The sequence below is a fragment of the Aspergillus nomiae genome (assembly GCF_001204775.2).
Source record: "Aspergillus nomiae NRRL 13137 chromosome Unknown contig00204, whole genome shotgun sequence".
NCBI lineage: Eukaryota > Fungi > Ascomycota > Eurotiomycetes > Eurotiales > Aspergillaceae > Aspergillus > Aspergillus nomiae.
The window spans coordinates 13,851-34,969 of record NW_015378259.1 but is presented as its reverse complement, the minus strand read 5'-3'; the positions used below and the strand labels follow the sequence as shown (position 1 = coordinate 34,969).

Below are 21,119 nucleotides of genomic sequence, written 5' to 3'. Positions count from 1 at the left end.
TCAATTCCACGAGCATGTGCAATACACATCAATCAGAGCAAAATCGGAACTCTATCATGTAGACGGAGCGCATGGAGATTTAACTGATCTATTCTCTGACATGGCGGGGTCTTCTTCGGACATTCTTGGGTCATGTAGAAGCCTCGGTGATAGTGGCGGATGAGATTTTCCTCGCGAAAAGCCAATCTAATGGCACGGATACGGGCCTAGATTGGGACTAGGCTTGCTTATTTGTGCCCAGAAACACTGTTCTATTTTGTCCCTGGCCATTGGTCTGCCCCCCTGTCGTCATATTTTAGTCCATGCGCCGTTGTGGAGTCGGTTTCGCGGAAAAGGAAAATGGGTCCTGAAGGGTATCTTGGTGGGCCGCTGGGGGCTTGAGCCACTGGCAATCTAATTGATGAAAAATTCGGCATCATCGCTAAACCCTGGGCCAAGAGGCATTTTACTGTAGTGATCATCACACTTTTTGTGTAGGATTCTTTAGTTCCGCAGATAATTGCAACGGTGAAGTTTATCTCGAGTAATGGAAACCTTTGAAAAAAGTAGGTAAGACGTAAAAGGTTGTGAAGAAAGTCTATTATTGCATAAGAATAACCGACGAGAAGCGCCAGCAAGCCGAAATCAATACCGTTTGATCGTGAAGTAGTATTTGTTGGGTAGTAGCCGTGGCCCCAGTTAATATCCAAGCTTTTCTTTCCCTTCCCGGTAGCGCACGAAATCCACAAACTGTCGAACTAGACTCAAGGCTTGGACATTGGACAGGCGCGGGTCGCATAAACTGCGGTAGTTACTGCCCAGAGCGCTCCTTTGGTCCATATTATCATCGTCTTGGCACTCGGTTACGAATTCTCCCGTTTGTTCGAGGTGTAACCCGCCGAGAATAGAGTTGCTCTCTCGATGTGTTTGGTATGTCTGGGTAGCTTCTAGTAGCATGCGTCCTACATGCCGTGTCTTAAGACCAGCCTTCGTAGTCTGTGTATTCCCATGACAAGGGTCACACATCCAGACAGGCGTGTGCCCGGCCTCCTGGACGGCTTTGATGAGAGGGGGAAGAAGAGTGGCGACCTTCTCTGCTCCGAGGCGCGTGATGATCGTTACTCGGCCAACATTCTCTGACAGGTGTGGCTCAGGGCAGATGGTATTGAGAAGCGCGACCAGTGTTGAACCCTCAGTACTTGGCCCGATCTTTACCCCAATGGGATTCCGCAGGCCACGGATGTACTCGACATGAGCCCCGTCCAACTGCCGCGTGCGTTCACCGATCCAAATAAAACTGGCCGAGGTGTTGTAACGGTCGCGGGTCATAGCACTCTCATAAGGAAGGTGAAGCGCTTCATGGGATGTAAAGATAGTCCCAGTGGGTGTCGGTAATGCTGCAACATCTGTCTCTTCTGGAGTCAAGGGGAAGGAGTTCTGCGCAGGGACGAAATTTCGACCCATGCTAGAGGGTGTAGATTGGATATCTTTGATCATTTGCAAGGTCGTCCTCGAATAAGAGTCTCCCAGCAGCAGACGATATGGGTCAGGGCGTCTCTCCCCGATATTGGAGCCGTTAATATTGTGCCCCCGGAAAGCGTGCGTTCTTGTACCGTCTTCCAAGGTCTCCCATGGAGACGACCGGGGCTTTGCGTACTGGCCAGCAATTCGTCCCACTGTTATAACGGGCAGACTAAGACCTTGTACAAGAAGATGAGACTGCTCCTGCAGAAGTTTGATCTTCTGTTGGATAACATGCAGGCGTACGTCGTCGAAGCTCTCTGCACAGTCGCCTCCTTGGATGATAAACGCCTCGCCTCGTGCTGCGGCTGCAAAACTGTTACGGGCAATCTCGATTTTCATCGGGCTGACAAGCGCCGGCAGAGTGGATAGGGTGCTCAGGACCGATTCCAAAGCTTTCGGGTCATCATACTCTACAGCCTGGGCGATCACGGGCTTTGTAGACCAGGACTGGGGTGTCCATGTGTCATGTGGAGAATGTATCATAGTAGCAAGATGGATAAAGATGTTGTTTTGGATTGTAGAGGTCGAGGACCACGATTGCTCTTTGAGACTTACTGGAGAAAACATATGAACGTGGATGTGGCTGTTGTCTATTGATAATATTTGTAGCTCTATATGTATACCAGCCGTCTTTCGGACGCCTATTATCCCAACGGCGTTCAGTGGCGTGTCATCAACCACCGGAAAGCTTGGTAGTGCTTATTGTGCGGTGGGTGAGTGCAGACAGCACCGAAAGTCCAGATAAAATTAAAATACCCTAGAGGCGTAGAGACTATACTAGTCATTCTCGGGAACCTTCCATGATAGAACAAGTATCTTCACCGTATATCCAGATTTTTTGCATCCATGTCCAGTTCTCGAAACTCAAACACGCCATTGCCGGGCCTAATCGGGGCAATTTCCTGTCCAATATCCCCGAGATGAGCAACAGCTGAACTCGTTACTTGAAGTCCAGAGCACTACATCTTGTATGCCATCTTTGGTTAGCGCGATACAATCCTTCCACCATCTATTTTCGCCTACACATCCGACAACTTGTCATAATGGAAAACGCGTCATATAGCGTGCATCCTTCGAATCCTTCACTACGGGGACCCGACCCAATTCGTTTGCTTGTTTTATAGTTCCTGCACCGGGCGTTGCTGTCCCACTAAAATATGCACGTCTCCCGCTTTGCTCCGGGGCCGAGTTGATGCAATACCATGGCTCAGGACAGGATTAGGCTCCACCGGGCTATGCAAGATGCATCAAGATGCAATATTGCACTCTAAGCCCGACCCCTGAAAGTCGCGTGGATAATTAGGTTTGCATAGCGTTCACTACACCTTACGGGGCAACTAAGCAACTCAATCAGAGATCTACGTATTGTGAGCGTGGATAATATGTGCCGCATAATTTTCCGGGAGATTGCAATGTGTGCTCAATACTAACTGCTACGTGAGTGACGCCTCTTATAGAATATACTAAGCTCTTTCAAAGACTCAGTTCCGCAAAGAAGCCTTCGTACTGTAAGAGACAGTACTTCAAGGGCCTCGCAGTAAATCCTTCCCAACGGCCAATCTATCGCGCAGCCAAGACACCAAATAGCCCCGTTGATGCGATGTCATTGCGCTAACTTCGCTAACCTTTCAGCCGAGGGTCCTTTTATGGTCTTGAGGATTTTTTTGATTGCCAGCAAGATAATCACCTGAGGCTTGATTTGTGCTTGATGCCATGTGGCGCATTTCGACGCCATCCCAAGCCAACCGCATTGCTTGATATGCACCTGATCAACAGTGTAGATGATTTACGTCGTATATCCACGATCGGATTCCATGGATCTTGGTGCTGCACTACTTGCACGTATCTCGAGAATATATCTCCGAGGCATGTAGCAAATTCGACGACCCTCGAGCCCCATCGGTGCTTGACAATGTGCCGGACCTGTGGGTTTCATCCCCACACAACCTAGATCTTGTTTGAGCTGACATGACACATATTCTCCCCCGATAGAAAGTACATTCTTTCAATTGGCCCTGTTTCCTTGAGCAGTGCCGATCTTTCTAAATACGACCAAGTAGAGACCGGGCTAATTTGGTCTCGAAACCAACTCCGAGGACCATTCTAGCGGTTCTGATGCGCTCACGAAGAAACCCACAACGTCGACCGCAAAGACATTATCCGTCTGTTGATGTGTCAAAATGGAAGTAACACTATGTGCTCAGCACTTCCGAATTCCCAACTATCTTGGCTAACATTCCTTCTTTGATTGGGGATCTTGCTTCACCGTAGTCCCACTCCAGGTATAACTATGCATAAATATGTGCATCCGTTGTCCGTTCTATTCGGGGACATCGTGAGTCCTACCAAGACTCTCGCGTATACTAACCGAAGCCGGCTGGTGAGTTGTTCTGAGCCGGTCTTGATAACGCGAGGGAGGGGCAAACACGTGCACTGAATGTGAGTATTTCCTTATCGACGATCTGCCAGAAATTGCAGTAAGACGTCAAGACATTCTAGACGTCGAGTTCATTTCGTCAGTCCCACCTTGTGCGGGTTGGTCCGCCAGGTCCTTATCCACTACTGGCTCTTGAGCCTCGTTCTCCGTGTATCTTCTTTGCCGGATTGGCTCGTGCTGTGGCGCATCGAACGCAAGTGGACGTACCAGGGATCGGTTGTTTAATCTGGTTTTTCGGCATGACACCAACTGACGGCGCTCGGTATAGACAGCAATGCCTATTTCTGGAAAGTCATGTCGATCTTCATTGGCCATGTCGGGCCAGACATGTAGGGTGGGATAACGATAGATGGAGTTGGACGGCAACGCCGCTTATCCAGTGCTTGGCACCAATTTAGCCCGCCAGATCGCTCCGAGTTTCTCATCTGCAGAAAAATGGGCCTCTCTAGACAGAGCTATTATGGCTTGGGAGTTATGCAGCGATTAGCTCAGTCAATATCCTCATTTTCATTACGCTCTGAGGGGTCTTCCTCGCGTGTTCCCGCCACGCTGTCCAAAATCGCTAGTTTCAGGACTCTAAGACTGGTTGGTATTGACAGTTTTGAAATGGCACGACCAAGAATAAAATCAATACGAGAAAAGGGCTCTCGAGAGACATTCTAAAATTTAACTCGACCATAGACACAGTGGTTGGATCCGGCTAATGCGGCCTCGACGCTAACGTTGACGGTTTTGATTTCACACGTCCATTTCCTGCAACCATGGCTAACTGATCCTTGATTGCTGTCGCACTCGAGGGTCAGGCTACAGCCCATCATCCCTGTACACTAGGGCGAGTGACGAGGCTCTGACACGCTTTGTATCGCTTGGCTATGGTTGCCTGAGGTTTTTTGGCCGGCTGACACATAAGTACTGCGTAGAACTGCCTGTCTCGACTTGTATTTGGCGGCCTAAATGGTATTCTCCGAGGAGTGGATCGCATTTTGGTTGCTGGATCCACTCGCAGGAGTGTCCCACTGGATTTACTCCAGTATCTGCTACTTTAGGTCTTAGGGTTTCATCTGCTGCGGCTGGATCAACGGACGGATCATTCCGCATGTCGCTCTGGCCGTGTACATCCACGAATGATCATTCCCCGATGTGCTCCCGCACTGATCCCGTTCCTAAAATGTATCGGCGGGACAAACTATGCCTGGGACGTCGAAACCGTACCACGACGAGTGCCGTATACCACGGGGCGTCCCGTTTGGGTTGGTTCGGATTCCCGGCCCCAACCCGAGGTAACAGTTTAATTACGATGGGTCAAGGGCAGAAGACACCAGACCGACAGAAAAGTCCAGTACATACGAAGAGAATACGACGGAGTAGACAGCAGTGACAGGAAGATAACATCCCCACCAGGATCAACCTAACCGGGGGTACACTGGAACCTTCAACCAGGAGCTGCCTCCTTGTCAACGTCCGGGGGGGGGGGGGGGGGAGAAAAGATAACGCCTGCCGAGCTGCTAAATTATCGTTTTTTAGCTCCGGCGCTAATGGCCGTGCAATTCGACAGGCGAGCGAGAAGATTAACCAGCGAATAGCGGTCGTCTCATTCTTCCAGCCCCTGGTTGGTCTTAGTTAGTCCTGGTCTTCTCCTACTTTTGTCTAGACTGATACGACTCTGGTTCAGCACGTGCAGGGATGTTGCAGTGGGTTTGTAACCTCGCTTACCCTTGCTGCCAAATTGATGGACAGTGCATTAGGGTGCCAATTGACAACAAAATGGCAAAAGAATGGAAGAGAACCGACGTTCCACGACTTTCAGCGCTACAAGTTGCTTGTCCTTCTCGACAAGGGGTATATTTAAAGTCTTCGTTAATCGAGATCTCCCATCCTGCGACAGGATTCAAGCCAAGCGAGTAGATTGTCCGTTAGCGAGCATCAGCCGCGCATATCATCAAACGCCTCCGAAAGTCAAGAGGGGCACCTGAAAGTCTAAGTCGGGGGGAAAAAAAACCATAATAAATGACGGATTAAATTTCGTAAGACGAAAACGAGGAAATTAGCCTGATAGATCGTCTTCCTGCGTGCAGAATAATATTAATCATAATTTAGCTTATGGTCAGCCCGAAAGAAGGATTGGAATCCCAAACCACACTTGGAGTCAAACAGGCCATTAGGGCCATGACTAGATTCAACTGCTCACCATGGAAAGATTCCGAGCTATCTTCTCTGCCCATACTTATCCCCGCGCTCCCTCGTGTTTTTTTCTGATAGACTTCCATTGCTCTTTGTTTCCCTGCCCTGTTTATCCTTGTACCGAGGATTCGACCTGTTTATCTGCCTATTTTAACAGTTCATACCATTCTGGAACTGCTTGGCATCCATTCTCATATTGCCATCCCTCCGCTGTCCAGACTAGTTGCGCTTTCGCGCACATGTACTGTTGCTGGCTACACAGGGACCCTGGATGGTGGCTTTGGAAGAGGAATCAATGAATATTGAGGTTGCAGTGCATTCGGTGGGGGACACAATGTCAGCCATCTCGAGTCCAGAAGGCCCAACTATGTCTCAAACGACGGACAATGGCGCGGCACCGCAGTCTGGCGATTTTCGGTGCGGTATTTGCAACAAGACTTACAGTCGACGTACGTAGCCCTTCTAGAGCATAAAATATGTACCAAGATGCAGAAACTTTGCGTTGTCTGTATTTCGAAGGACCATAACTAACGGCACACAGGCGACCTCCGCGACCGACACCGGCGACGGTGTATCAAGACCGCCGGCCAAGAACGTCTGTCGAAACGCAAATCCTGCGAAACATGCGCGCAAAAGAAGCTACGTTGCTCTATGACTCGACCCGCGTGCGCTCGTTGCGTGCAGATGGGCACTGCATGCCACTATCCCCCGACATCCTTGCCGCCTCGGATCGCTGATCCTCAAGATACTCCTCCTACATCATCCGCCTCGGTCGCTTCATCTAGATCGGGTCAATCGACACATTCTTCCAACGCCATGGGCCGCAATATGGTTACGGACACTTCCTCAGCCATGGCGTTGGACGACGTTCCCCATTCGGGCACAAATGGCACTCATCCGCTGCCCGCGCCCGGCCATCCATGCAATCCTACACCCAACCACTTCGACCCGATGTCTGCAACAGGGTGGAATCCTTTCGGGACCACGAATATGGACTCCATGGTGCGGGCGTGGACGGATCTTTGTTTAGTCCCAGTGGTTCCCTATCTTGGGGCGACGACTTCACGCCGCTGACTGATCCCATGTCTGTCGGAAATACCTTCGCTGGCGCCATGGACGAGTCAACCAACCCAGGATCATCATACTTCTTGCCCCTTCATGAAATCTCCAAGCCAGTGGGATCGTTAGAGGCTCCCCAACAAGGTGCATTGGCAACAAATTCCTACAACCCCAACTCTCCTTATAATGTTCCATCGCTATCATCCTCTTCTTCAGACAGCCATTATCGGGATGGTTCCAGTCGCGGCGAGGAGAACGATGCTACACAGGGACTGCTTCGCGGTGACCATTCCCCGAGATTGACACTTGGCTACCACTTTATCCCAAAAGTCGGTCCATTTGCTATGCGAGATTACGATGAAGCCTACCGAGACCTGTTCTCCGTGTTCCGCGAATATCCCGGTATGATTCTAGAGCGGGAGTTCTGGTCGCCCTTTGTGCACCATCGTCTGTACCGTTGCTCGATGGGTGGTATGGCCGAGCCCATGGGAATCGCCTTGGCCTGTGTATCGGCACATGCCAGTTCTGTCGAGTCAAGCTATGGATTTGTAGATCGCATGATTAACGAAGAACGCGACAAGCTCGTTCGCAACTTCCACAAACATGTCGACACCCCTGAAACATGCCTTGCTGCCGTCCATGCCGTCTGCCTGTACCAGATCCTGGGCTTCTTTGGAGATAACTTCCTGCCCGCTGCCATTGTCCGCCCCCAAATCCCTAAGGAGATCAACGATAAACGCCGCGAGGAAAATGAGCGAGCGGCTGAGTTGCACAGTTCCTTTCTGCTCAAGGTAAGCACTCTATCTTTATGTTACCTACATCTCTACCTCGGGTGACTATGCTAACCAGTCTCAGATGGCTCGTCGACTATACAAGATGCATCAAGAAAAGCTCTTAACCCATCACAGCGATGAGAGTGACTGGAACCGGTGGAAATATGCCGAATCTCTTCGTCGGAATTTCTTCTTCGTTAACATGATAAACATCCTCGGGGCAAGAGCGCGTTTACTCAACGAACAATACTTTGAGCCTCTCGGCGATGACATCGTCCTCCAGCTGCCTCTTCCGGCTCCGGAGCATATGTGGCGCTGTTGCGACGAAGAGGAGTGGGCGATGGCTCGTGAGCACGCGTTGCAGCGGCCGGCCAACAGCCCTCCCGCGCCTCGAACATTGCGCGAGTTGTTAGAGCAAGACAAGGCAGGGGCCTTGGACACTTCTACGTTGTTGCCCATTACTCGACTGATTTTCGCATGTGCCAAGGTTGCCCCGAAGGGCGACTTGCTTGGTAATTTATGATTTACGGCCACAATCTATTAGCTTTCTCCTATTCTCTCGAATTTTGCATCATGGATATACACGAATTCATCTATACACAGATCGATGGTTTGGGCGGGTTGTTGATAGGCAATTTCCATATTCAGAGTATATACGTCTGTTATCCCATTAGCTAGACTCCAACAAAACATACTATGACCTTTCCTCTCCTTGACTAGCTGTTTGCCTGTCCGTAAAACTGCCGCGATGAGTCTCCCCGGACTCGTATGCTCACCACATGCACCGGAGTGAAGTGGTATAGCTTATCTTCTGTACAACGTCTATTGGCCACGGACATTGTTGGTCGGAGGAACGAGCCTAAGTTTCTGAGGGGAATGGTCGAAGTAAAGACGGGTGGAATCTTGGTCGCATCTCTTGTGATTTTCCAAGGCCTACCCTTCCTATACTTAAAACATTGGACCTGGCAATCTTGGCTAAATACATTTGTCAAAAAGCCTACATACTCATTTCATTTACATTTGCCTTTTGTGAAAAGAATGTTATGGACATTTCCGACACACGACTTCTTTGTGTGCTAACTACCACTAGTACTTTGTACTAGTGGTAGCGACGGTTGAAATCTGCGGCTGGCATCCTGGGATCTGCATCCTAGGGCTCTGACCGTCACTCTTGTCTTGCCTTAGCCACACATCCCGTTGTTGACGCTTATGCATGAAGTAATTATTACATACTAGATGACAAAGATGCTGACGGGATTGTAAGGAGACTGAGATTTGGCGCATACACATATGGTGGATTCTGACGGAGAGATCCAGAAGTGGGATATGATGTTTATGCTGATATGGCAGCTCTGGAGATAAACAATACATGTGATATCGGTGAACTGCTTGTTGCCTACCAGAGTCTTTTCAAGGAGTTGTTTAAACGCATTGTAATCTGTAGGATGCTAGTTTGTACATGGAAATATATATCGGATATGTGGTATGTTTTCGACTTTCTATGTTGCAATTGGTCAACTGCTACTAGATCAGGCCGGACCCCCCACGGTGTATACTAAGTTCATTATACACCTATAGAACCTTCCAACAATGTTCGAATGGAATAATATGACAGGCAACTGTATCCCAAGGCAAAAGTCCCATGGCTGGACTGCCACATGTTTGACAGGGATAAGACTAGCATGCCAATCCCAAACTAATCCACACGTGGGAAATAACGATTGGCAAGAGTCTTGTTTTTTGGCCCCCTCGCAGACCCACGAACCGTTGATGTACGCAGGACATAAACTCCGACGTTAGCAAGGCCCGGTTTCTGCAACCCGGCGCAACGGAGACGAATGTCCTGCATGGACGCCCCCAACGCCGAAACCCTGTCTCCACGAGGCCGAACTAGCCCCAAACTAGCCCCCTCGTTCTCGCATAAGACGACCACATGGTAGAATGCTACATCGTATTGACGTGAGCTACCTACTAGTACATGTTTCAGCTATTCTGGACTACACCTATACGAGACATATGCGTGAATCCTGTCTGTGCACTGTTCGCTTCTCCACCGGCTATCCCTGCTACGGTTGATGAGTTGTTCTTGCGTGCTCGGCGACGATCTTCGCTACCAAGCTACACATCGTTCGGACTTATGTAGGATGTGTCTAATGCGTGGTCTGCCAAAGTCAATTCGACTTTCTGGCTCGTTTAATTATATCGTATCTCGGCCTGGGTTTGGGTATCTGTGCGTAGGTTTATAAGGATGCGATGAAGATATCCTAAATATGGCAATAGATGGAATTCATCTTCACGGTCGGCCGAAAGTAAGCGCTTGTATGTACGTAACTAGAGCTTCAGTAGCGTTATCGTCCCTGTTGCCACTTAGCCCTACGACTGTGATTAGCAGAACAAGTTGATATAGCCCCGGTATATCTAAATGCAACGGCGATAACGATTAGACGCGGCAACAGTCGCGCAAAGCACGACGGACACGTGGAAGCGCGTTTAAGGAACAAATTACGATCGGAGCAGCGAGCCACGAGGCAGCCATGTGTCCCAGATACGCCCTGGAGATCGATCATTGAGGCGGTGCAAGGACACCTAAACCCGACATGACCGGGGTAAACACGTTTCTACACTTCGCACGACAGTAATCTCCGACAAGATCTGGAGATCTAGGCCCAAAATACTGCACCTCGTGGATCCTCATCGCGGATGAGGGCCAATCAGCTCAGCTTATGCTCGGACTTTCCTGGATCGGTCTGCACTTCCCGCGTGTGTTAGGCGGCTACAGGCCTTGGAATGCAGTGTACCTGCCATTGAGAGGCTTAGTTGCATGGTGAGATGGGAGGACGGGGACGGTGGTCTATGGTCACGGCTGGAGTTGGATGGTACATAGCGAGGTGTTCAATGGGATTATCGAGGGTATATAACTTTGCGAGATTCAAGGGTTTAGAGTCATCAGCAGCAGCTTTAGCTTTGGCAATCAATACTAGAAAGCGATTTGGATTATACTGTTGTATGAACTGAGCGTTTGTTGAAGCAAGTCTTATTTGTGTCTCTTTATATCCTTCAAGATGATTTTCGACTCCAAGCTGCCTCTTCCCCCAGTCCCTTCGTGCGACGCCTTTAACTATATATTCCATCAAGGTCGGAGGGATTATTCCACCGACCGCGTGCTGTATCGCGTCGATGGCTCCGATGAGACCTTGACGTTCGGAGAGCTGGAGCAGAAGAGCAGGCAGTTCGCCGATGCTATTCGCGAGTACTATGATATCGAGCCGAATGATGTCGTCGCTATCCTCGCCAAGGACAAGGTATGTTTACACTGAGGTACTGGTGCGATGATCATATACTTATAGTGATATTCAGATCCAATACCCCATTGCCTACTACGGCATTCTCGCAGCTGGCGCTGTGGTTGCTCCAATTCCCGTACAGAAGGAGATGTCGGAAACCGACGTCGCCGCTCGACTCGAACAATCCAAAGCCAAATTGGTCATCACAGATTCAGATCTGCTCCGCCTTACAGAAGTTGCATCCATGCTGGCTGGTTGTATCTCAGTGATGACCCTGGATGCCAACGACCAGAACTGGCCTTGCGTTGACTCTCTCCTCCCCTTGGGGAATCCCGATGCCCACATCTTTGAATTGAAGACCCCAGAAGAAGTCGACCAGCACAATGCCTTCATCAACCGAACCAGCGGTTCCACAGGCACGATGAAGTCCGTCCTCACCAGCCACGCCCACTACATCGCCACTATGGAGGCCACGGTGGGGACCATTCCCACCGATACAGACCCAGATCGGGATGTGTGGGTCTCTCCTCTCTCGCTGGGTTTCTTCATCAACGCAAAGCTTCACATGGGCCTGAACATTCTCCTTGGTATCCCCGTCGTGCTCATGAAGCACACTCTTGACGAAACCACGGTCGACGTTGTCGCCCGTCACCGCATCACTTTCCTCTTTATCACACCCCCCATTGCTGCCCGTCTTGCCCGTGCCGATCTGCGTCACATCGACGTCTCGAGCGTCAAATGGCTCTTGACTGCCGGTGCACCCATGCACGAAAACCTGCGTCGCACCGTCTCGCGCCAATTCGGCGGCGTGCACCTTACCCTCGAGTGGGCCACCTCCGAGACCATGCTCCTGGCCATGCAAGTAGACGAGTGCTCCAAGCAGCCTGGTTCCAGCGGCACACTGGTCAACGGCATCCAAGCGAAAGTGATCAACGTCGAGACGGGGCGTGAATGCAGCTACGGCGAAGAGGGCGAGATCCTGGTGCGCAACGCCATCGCCCGGTTCAAGGGGTACAAGGACAACGAAGTGGCGAACCGTGATTTCGACTCCGAAGGCTGGTTTCATACCGGTGACTACGGATACCTGGACCAGAACTGCAATGTCTATATCGTGGATCGCATCAAGGAGCTCTTGAAAGTGGGTGAGGGCTACGGATCTCACGTGTCTGCCGCCGAGATCGAAGCCATCCTCTTTGAACACCCCGCTGTGTCTAGCGTGGTGGTCGTTGGAGTCCGCAACACCGAGACCCAAGTCGACGAGCCCACGGCCTTTGTCATCCCCAAGCCAGAGTACCGCAACAGGACTGCCCAGGTCACTCGCGACGTCGAACGATATGCCCGGGCTAAACTCACCGGTCTCCGTCGCTTGACGGGTGGCGTCCACTGTCTTGCTAGCTACCCTACAACCGGCTTCAAGATCAACCGCAGAGCTCTAAAGTCGATGGCTCCGCCCAAGATGCCGAAGATGCCAACTGTTCCTTCGTGTTTGCGGCCTACTATGTCTGCCATCTCGGCGATGCGGATGGTTTGATCGGTGTTGCTGAAAATTGTTTTTTTCTTTTCTTTTCTTTTCATCTCGTTCTGCGATGGCGTTGGATGGCATATACTAGATTTCTTTTTCCCTTCTCATGTTTCGTTTTTACCTAGACATGTCGCTTATGATACCTGTACAAGAAAGACATGAATCACGAATAGATCATTCCATTTACCAATTTGCCTTTCCAGACTATTTCTCCAAATAAGCCTTGACCAATCTCTTCTCATATATCTAGTATGTTAGCTGAGACCGAATCAGGTCAGCTTAGGTCATGTACTATCGAGAATCGGTACGGTAAGCAAAACATGGCAAACCTTTAGCTAGTATATTGCCACTCTAGAATAGGAAAGACCCGCCTGAGCTGAGGTCTCCAATGCTCTTTCCATAGACGCCTCAGGAGAGTGAGTACACTCAGCCTATCGAAGCAGGCCACATCAGTGGAGGTCAGCAATCTTACCCCACTCTTGCCAGCACCACAGACATCAATCAGCCTTGCGAGGACTTGTCTATGGATTCTCCCCCACCACCTAGTATAGACTCGAAAACAAGACTTTGTATCACCTACTCTCGGTTGAAAAGAAAGAAGTGCAGCCCAAGAGAGATCGTGATCAGTATTCTTCAACTTGACATCCTCTACGACCATGGCCGCGTTTACGTATTCAAAGCTTCCTCCAGGGTCTGATATGACCCGCATGCTTCGCCTCTTTCCTCATAAAGACAGTAACGCTCAAATTAGAGGCGAACTCATCGAATATGAGTTGTCAGATACCGACGGTAGAAAGCACCTTTACGAGGCGCTTTCTTATGTATGGTATGAGGGCGAGGAGAGCAATCACAGGGAACCTTGGTCAATCATCTTGAATGACTGTATATTCCCTGTTACGAGAAATCTCTATGCAGCGCTCCTACACCTGAGAAATCACCAGTTTGAGCGAATGCTTTGGGTTGATGCCCTTTGTATTAACCAGAGTGATAACGATGAAAAGCAAAGGCAGATCCCATTTATGCGGACAATCTATGCACAGGCTAATTGTGTCATTGTCTGGCTTGGAGAGGCTAGGGACAATAGCGACGAAGCGTTTGAAAAGATCCGTTTTCTAGCAGGAGACAGTATAAGGCATCAATCCTCCTCTGGCGAAGTCATGACCGATGACTCTACTGCCCAAAGTACGACGATAGTAGACCACGCATGTTCAAAGCTGCTACAGCGAAACTGGTTTCGCCGCATATGGGTATGAAAGACTTCTAAATTCTCTACACACATTATTAACAACTAAGACCAGGTGCTTCAGGAAGTTGGTGTTGCACGATGCATCTCTATCATGTGTGGCCATACTGAGATGAATGGCTATACATTCTGTGAAGGTTTCAGGAGATTAGAGTTTTCTTCGAGTATACTGAGTCATATCCACCCAGTCATCCATATAATGAGAGACGCAATATTTCGGCCAAAGTATCGGCCTGCTTGGCGTGGAGCCTCTCTATAGGTGAGCTGATTGGTATGTACCGAAACCACAATGCCACCGTGCAGCATGATAAAGTGTATGCATTGCTGGGCTTGTGTGCTGATGACCCGAAAGTACATGCTTTGAAACCCAACTATTCCCTCAATTGGGGTGATCTCCTCAAACAGGTAACTACTTACATTCTGGGAGGGGATTGCTCTGTGCAAACATGGCCTGATAGGGATACAGCAGTAGTCAAATGCAAAGGATGGATATTGGGTTATATTAATCATGTTGGGGGGAGAGCTCCTGGAGATGGCCGAGCAAATTTCAACATCGAGTTCGATCGTGCTGCTAGCTCGGTGAACTATCACCTCCATGGGATAAGATATTGGACACTCAGAGATTCTGGAAAGCTGATCCAGGAGGGCGATGTTCTCTTCCTTCGACCAGGGACTCCGAGCCCGTGTATTATCAGACTGCACAAAGACCATTTCGAAATAGTCATGACGGCGATAACACCACAGAACACAGACAAGGCGAGTTTCAACCTGCAGATTCAGGAATGGCATTCTATAGATGGCTTTCTTCACGATATTCTTCTTACGTGGAAAATACCTCGGGATGGTACAGATGATTATATTGGGTTGCAAAGTCCAATAGAACTCATGAATGCAGCACCAGAGTTTCAGGAATGTCCTTACCAGGCGAAGGCAAGGCTACACAACATGGCTTCCGCTGTGAAAAAGGTTGCCCACATAATCTTACAGAGAAATTTGGAAGTAACCTTGTCAAGACCAATATTTGAACACATGCTTGTTCAATGCGCAGAAAACTTTCCATTCTGTGAAGATGTGGTCAAGGCAGCAGCAGGATCCGGCGGGGAAACAAGTTTGGAATTGCTTTTTCAATACGGTGGAGAGAGTTTACCGATTACTGAAGATGTGGTCAAGGCAGCGGCAGGAACTGGGGGATATAGATGTTTACAATTCCTTATCCGACAACAAGGAGAGAGTCTACCAATTACCGAGGAGGTGGTCAAGGCAGCAGCACCATTTGAAAGAGGTTTAGAATTGCTTATCCAGCACCGAGGAGAGAGTCTACCAATTACCGAGGAAGTGGTTAAGGAAGCGACAAGAATTGGGGGATATAAATGTTTACAGTTGCTTTTACAGCACCGAGGAGAGAGTTTACCAATTACAGAGGAGGTGGTCAAGGCAGCAGCACGATCCAAAGGAGGTTTGGAATTGCTTATCCAATACCGAGGAAAGAATCTACCAATTACCGAGAAAGTGGTCAAGAAAGCGGTAAAAATTGGGGGATATAAATGTTTACAGTTGCTTATCCAGCACCAAGGAGAGAGTCTACCAATTACAGAGGAGGTAGTCAAGGCAGCAGCAGGAAATGCTGAATATAGATGTTTGGAATTGCTTATCCAACTCCAAGGAAAGAGTCTACCAATTACTGAGGAGGTGGTCAAGGCAGCAGTAGGAGCCAGGGATTATAGATGTTTGAAATTGCTTATCCAACACCGAGGAAAGAGTCTACCAATTACTGAAGAGGTGTTCAAAGCAGCAGGAAATGCTGAATATAGACGTTTGGATTTGCTTATCCAAAACCTAGGAAAGAGCCTGCCAATTACTGAAGAGATGTTGAAGGCAGCAGCAACAAATACTTCACGGCATGCATACGATATTGTATATTTACTCCTCCAATACCGAGCAAAGAGCCTACCAATTACTGAAAATGTGCTCAAGGCAGCAGCAGCAAACAATTCACCGTTTGGAGGTATAATTACGCGTGAACTCATCAAACACCGGGGAGAGAGTCTACCCATCACTGAGGCGGTGGTGGAGGCAGCAGCTAAGAATGAAACCCCAAAAGCCTTGCAAGCTCTCTTAGAGTATGGAAAAAACAGCCCACCAATATCCGACAATTTCATTAAGGCAGTCGCTGAGCATTGTACACCTCAAAACCTGCGGCTTCTCATACAATATCAACAAAAGAACATACCGATAGATGAAGAAGGGAAAGAATAGCACTAAGAAACACAGACTCGGTCTATGGGGTAACATAAATATGCCGAACTACAGACTTTTGCCTTCGGCTTCTCGATTCCTGCTAGCTGGTTGATTCTTCTCTGTTAGTATCCCTACATCAAAACGACCCTACTCTTAGTGAACACCAAAAGAGTCAAACCGCTATAGGCTATGTATTAGGGATGTTATGGTTTCTATATTGAGTTGCTTTTATGTAGGGTTTACTGCATTCATTGTTCACTATATATTCCAAAACTTAGACCCAAAGATGATATGCCATTGTATTGCCTTATCTCCTCTTCTACCATACCTCTTAGCCCCCTCCATTCTCATCTCCTCAGGTTTTCGCCCACCGAGATCCATTCCTTCACACGGAGGACGCTGAGTCTCTGAGGTATATGAAACAATCCCAGAAAGGTCTCCACCGCCAAAGCCCACTCTGGTTTGGGGCCACTTTTAGTCTACCCGAAATACAATATCACGACAGGTGGGAATTTATGGGGCCTCATGGGGAGAGATCAGTTAGGTATAGGTGGGTCGGTGGTACTTTACAGCTTCTACCCTTTGGTTCATGGCCCATAGACTAGTATGGGACGAAAGTGGGTCTAAGATTGGTGATTTCGGGTCGGGTTCGGGTTTGCTTTGATTCGAAGAGGTGTGTAGTAAGGAGGATTACGCGCGGGTGGATGGTGTGTTAATATGTGTTTGTTTTATTCTATAATGCAGGTATGGACTATGAGTGATTTGGTATCAATGTCGGTGCGGAATATAGACATGGAAGGGAAGTAAAATACGCCACCAAGTAAGGGTAAAGGACAAATGAAAAGAAAAGAGAGAAGAGAGAGGACCAGAAGAGGACAAAAGAAGGAGTAAGGGAATTTATACAAAGCACTAAACTTCGTGCAACCTAAAACACACCCTTAAGTCCGCCCCTCTTGAACCCTCCCCAGATGACAAATTTCGCTTCGGAGACCTCTCCGACATCATCTGTTTGTCCTAGTTGCTCGTCGTTCGGCAGCAGGATCACGTTCCGAGGGTACAACTTCCCCAACAGAGCCAGGGCAATCGTCGGATCGTCGACCGGTATGACATGGAATCCGACCTGCTCGGCTGTGCTCAGTCCCCATCCGGGCTGGATGAGTATCTCGGATGCCGAGTGCAGGAAAACCGTATGGTTGGTCGTACTGTCGCGTGTTTCTTCGAGTGCCTCGTACGAGTGTCGCAGTCCGCGGGCGATCTGCCCGACGTCTACCCTTGCTGTGTCGCCGTTCTTGAACTCCAAACGCAGCTCGAGACCACGGACCGCCGACGTCGAGGACCCTGCTTGAAGCCTTATGCCGGCTGTTTGGAGCTCCTCCTTTTGACTCGGGAGGTCGATGGGGTAGCGAGTTAAGATCGTCGGCGGGCCTGTAGGCATGTCTTCGCGCGGTGCTTCATAATAATCAGGGAAATGATAGTCGAAGAGAACCTCCATCGCTGAGGAGTCCATCTTAGATGGCACATATCGCAACAGATGGTATGGGACCACCCCACCTGCCAGTATGGCAGGGAGGATCAGACCATGCGTATACTGGAACCCGTACCCGCCCGTCATTGTGACGGGGAGGTCTGGGGCGAGCACTGCCCGGGCCAAGGTCACGACAGAGGCCTGCGTGATGTGTCCGGAGAACACGGTGGTGAGGAACCTTTCCCGTGGTGCTTCGAGGTGGCGAATGCCGCGTGCCCGGCCGTCGACTGGGATCGGGACGGCGTAAAAGTTCTGGAAGGGGAGTAGCGCATCGCGCAGCACTACCATCTGGCGCATGTATTCACTGAGCAGTTGCATATGATGGGGCCGGGTGCAACGGGTATACATCAACGCCAGACTGGACTGGAGGAGGAGATGGCCATCGCCGGGACCGCGCAGGTATAGGTCCGGGTCGTATGGTTCGTTGGTGTATTCGCGTGCCCACTGGACCAGTACCTGGCCTATTCGGCGGGCTTGGTCTCTAATCTCGCGGCGGCTGATGTCTGAGAGATCGTACAAGGGCAGTGAGGACTCCCGCATGTCCGTGGATAGATTGGCGGCGACGTTGTCTAGCAGGACCATGCGGGCGGGCTTTGCATGTGGTGGATCAGGGCCTAGATGATGCACGACAGCATCTAGCAAGGGCGCGAAGCGTCGGACTAGCTCACGAGCCGTGTATACTCCCGCGGGGATTGACCAGCTTGTGGGTGAGCCATGTCGGCGGTCGGGAGGTGTTATAGCTGGTTCTGCTTGACACGCTCCTGGTCGCCCGCAACCGTACATCGAGCCCTCAGAGAGAGAAATATTCGCCATCCTGACGGTCACCAATTAGGGAGGCAGCACCGTCTGAGCAGCAGAAAAGATCTCAACCTGGAGACGTGAGAGCGGCAGAGGGCCGCTCTGGTGCGAGCAGGCCATTCTAATATGAGCGCGGAGCGAATTTGCTGGTCTCCGGGCATGGCGAAACTGACATACAAATGAAGTATTCCGAGGTGATTCCATTCCAGGGCCGCCGGAGCAGAATTGAATATGATCTCCCGGAGAAAGGTGGGTATGACCACGGATCTCCGAAGAGAAGCTTTGATCCAAGATGGCTACTATTTAAAGAGGGAGCATCACCCACCCGAAGGTCAGGAATAAAAGGCACTAGAGCTCCGTAGCGTAAGCCAGGTCACGTTTTTTCCACAACCCCTCCCCGTATTATCAGTAAAACATGGCATGCCTTCTGTGTATTTCAACAGAGAGTTCCGTTCCCAACATCATAAAGAAATTAAAACTTAATCATTTCTAAACCATGAGTTCCCAGACGGCGGTTTTCACCGGGACGGAAGGCAGTTATCTTTTGCCTCACCATGTCACCGAGGCGGATCGCCTCCAACGTCAGCATCGCCATTTTACAGTTGCCTCGAATCATACCTATTTTGGGTTCCCTCTGCCACCGCCAACAGGGCGCCCATTGCGTGTCCTCGATAGTGGGTGTGCGGACGGTACGTAGCCAGCTTGTAAATCGTGGACTGGGCTGAACAAAGTAGGGGTCTGGTTGCACGACATGGCGCAGCGGTATCCGGAACATTCTTGGGATCTGCACGGCGTCGATATCGCGTCCCATTTATTCAATGACAGCGTAGATATTGACTTTCGCTACCACGACATACGACAGCCTTTCCCGTCGGACTGGCAGTGGGATGGCTCTTTTGATATTATTCATCAGAGGTTGCTAGTATGGGCCCTGAAAAAGGAGGAGTGGCCTCAGGTTGTACGAAATTTGAAAGCATTATTAAAGCCTGGTGGTACTATCCAGTTCGTCGAGTGTCAATGGCTGCGCCCAGAGTACTGGGACACTCACCCACAGCAGCGTCTACTGGGGTTGGTGCAGATATGGGCGACAGAGGGAAACGGTATGGACATCCATCTCGCTGATAAACTAGAGCCGCTGCTGGAGGAGCTCGGGTTCGAAGATGTGACGACGGTCCGATACCCTCTACCATATGGTGCTAAGGTCGAAGACCCTGCCAACCGCGATAAATCGGCAGAGCTGTGGGTAGAGAGCTTCCGCCATTTGGCGAGGCTGATGGGTGGTATGTTTTCCTTTCGTACCTTGCGCAAATGCACGCTGACTGGAGTAGATGAGGGGATTCCAGGCGTCGCGAAGACTCCAGAAGAATATTTCGCTTTTTTGGACCGGCTGGTGGTGGAGATGAAAGAAAAGGGCTACGTACCGGAGCTGCGCATGGTGTCTGGTCGGAAGGCGTAGCTAGATTGAGAAACTTTGAAAAGAAAAACAAGGAACAAAAAGTACAGTCAAAAGGACCTTTAGTCAATGTACAAATTATCTCCGATTTCATAAATTCACGAGGTGCGCGAAATGCTCAGATATGACACAAGAACCAAACATCTCCGAGATGCCAAGCCGACCATTTACGTCCGAAGTGAATAAGTATACTCACGGTGCAGCAATCTACCCCCGCTAAGATGGGTTTGGATACACTCCATTCTGTGCCTGATCTTCGTGGTTTTTTGCAGCATTCCACAGTCGCACACACTGGCAGACAAAGGCATATCGGGGATATACCATTGCATACCCTCCGTTCAAGGCGGAAGGTAAAGGTTCCTCTGCCATTTCTTACTGTTCACATCTTAAGAATGCTTCGTTCCTGCTGTGACCAAGGTACATCCACTCTGTTGACCGTAGATATGACCAGAAAGTCTGTAGAAAGGATGGAAGGTATTACCAAGCTCAGATACATTAGCAGCACGATCAATAGCGCCAACTGTTTTCTCGGTCGGCTAGCATCAAGCATTGTGAAGTGCGACCCGACAAATATATTGCCAGTTTCTTTTCTCCAAACCCAAGTGCACTTCCACAGTCCAGGGCTCGCCCATGGCAGAATTTTCGTGGGGGCGAAACTGGCATAAGGAAGACCTGGGCGCCCTGCAGGTAGCCCGCTGTATGACCAAGGTACAGCCAGAGTAATAAGATACAATTCAACAGCAGAGAACACAGAGCACTACGGTAGCTCTATTAAAACCCTGGACTGGACCCAGGATCGTATAGATATCGTTTCAATCCCTTATCCAGCTCCAGAGCCTCTCCAGGATGACCCTAGGCTTCGATGAAGCTACACCAGAATAATGTACTCGTGAGTCGGATTCTATAATCTTTCGGTAATATATCTTAGTACCTTAGGGTTTGAGAGCTACATTTTCCCCAAGTACGCATGCTCATGCGGTGTCGTGTACAACAGTTTAGCAGTGTGTTTGCTCGCGTTGATGGATCATCTAGCGAGAACAGCGGACGCGTGTAGAACACCGCTTATATCCATACAAGAAAGATTAGCCTCATTGACAATCTGC

The 21,119-nt window shown here is 49.7% G+C and overlaps 6 protein-coding genes across 6 annotated transcripts; 4 read left to right on the top strand and 2 right to left on the bottom strand.

Annotated features, from left to right (window-relative positions):
• Positions 1-678: 678 nt before the first annotated feature.
• Positions 679-1,986, bottom strand: ANOM_008416 (class II DAHP synthetase family protein; the record flags this gene model as incomplete). Its single annotated transcript, XM_015553672.1, has 1 exon — positions 679-1,986. One exon carries the CDS (start codon positions 1,984-1,986, stop codon positions 679-681), a length of 1,308 nt encoding a protein of 435 aa, XP_015405424.1.
• Positions 1,987-6,392: 4,406 nt separating this feature from the next.
• ANOM_008415 (Zn(II)2Cys6 transcription factor domain-containing protein) lies at positions 6,393-8,476 on the top strand (the record flags this gene model as incomplete). Its single annotated transcript, XM_015553671.1, has 4 exons — positions 6,393-6,570; positions 6,663-7,086; positions 7,152-7,971; positions 8,036-8,476. The coding sequence occupies 4 exons, from the start codon at positions 6,393-6,395 to the stop codon at positions 8,474-8,476; spliced, it is 1,863 nt and encodes a 620-aa protein (XP_015405413.1).
• Positions 8,477-11,015: 2,539 nt separating this feature from the next.
• ANOM_008414 (AMP-binding enzyme domain protein) lies at positions 11,016-12,768 on the top strand (the record flags this gene model as incomplete). Its single annotated transcript, XM_015553670.1, has 2 exons — positions 11,016-11,255; positions 11,311-12,768. The coding sequence occupies 2 exons, from the start codon at positions 11,016-11,018 to the stop codon at positions 12,766-12,768; spliced, it is 1,698 nt and encodes a 565-aa protein (XP_015405423.1).
• Positions 12,769-14,725: 1,957 nt separating this feature from the next.
• On the top strand, positions 14,726-16,258 carry ANOM_008413 (uncharacterized protein; the record flags this gene model as incomplete). The annotated part of the gene is made up of 1 exon (XM_015553669.1): positions 14,726-16,258. One exon carries the CDS (start codon positions 14,726-14,728, stop codon positions 16,256-16,258), a length of 1,533 nt encoding a protein of 510 aa, XP_015405430.1.
• Positions 16,259-17,165: 907 nt separating this feature from the next.
• ANOM_008412 (uncharacterized protein) lies at positions 17,166-18,578 on the bottom strand (the record flags this gene model as incomplete). Its single annotated transcript, XM_015553668.1, has 1 exon — positions 17,166-18,578. One exon carries the CDS (start codon positions 18,576-18,578, stop codon positions 17,166-17,168), a length of 1,413 nt encoding a protein of 470 aa, XP_015405428.1.
• A 481-nt stretch (positions 18,579-19,059) lies between these two features.
• ANOM_008411 (class I SAM-dependent methyltransferase) lies at positions 19,060-20,019 on the top strand (the record flags this gene model as incomplete). The annotated part of the gene is made up of 3 exons (XM_015553667.1): positions 19,060-19,252; positions 19,298-19,843; positions 19,892-20,019. 3 exons carry the CDS (start codon positions 19,060-19,062, stop codon positions 20,017-20,019), a joined length of 867 nt encoding a protein of 288 aa, XP_015405427.1.
• Positions 20,020-21,119: the final 1,100 nt, after the last annotated feature.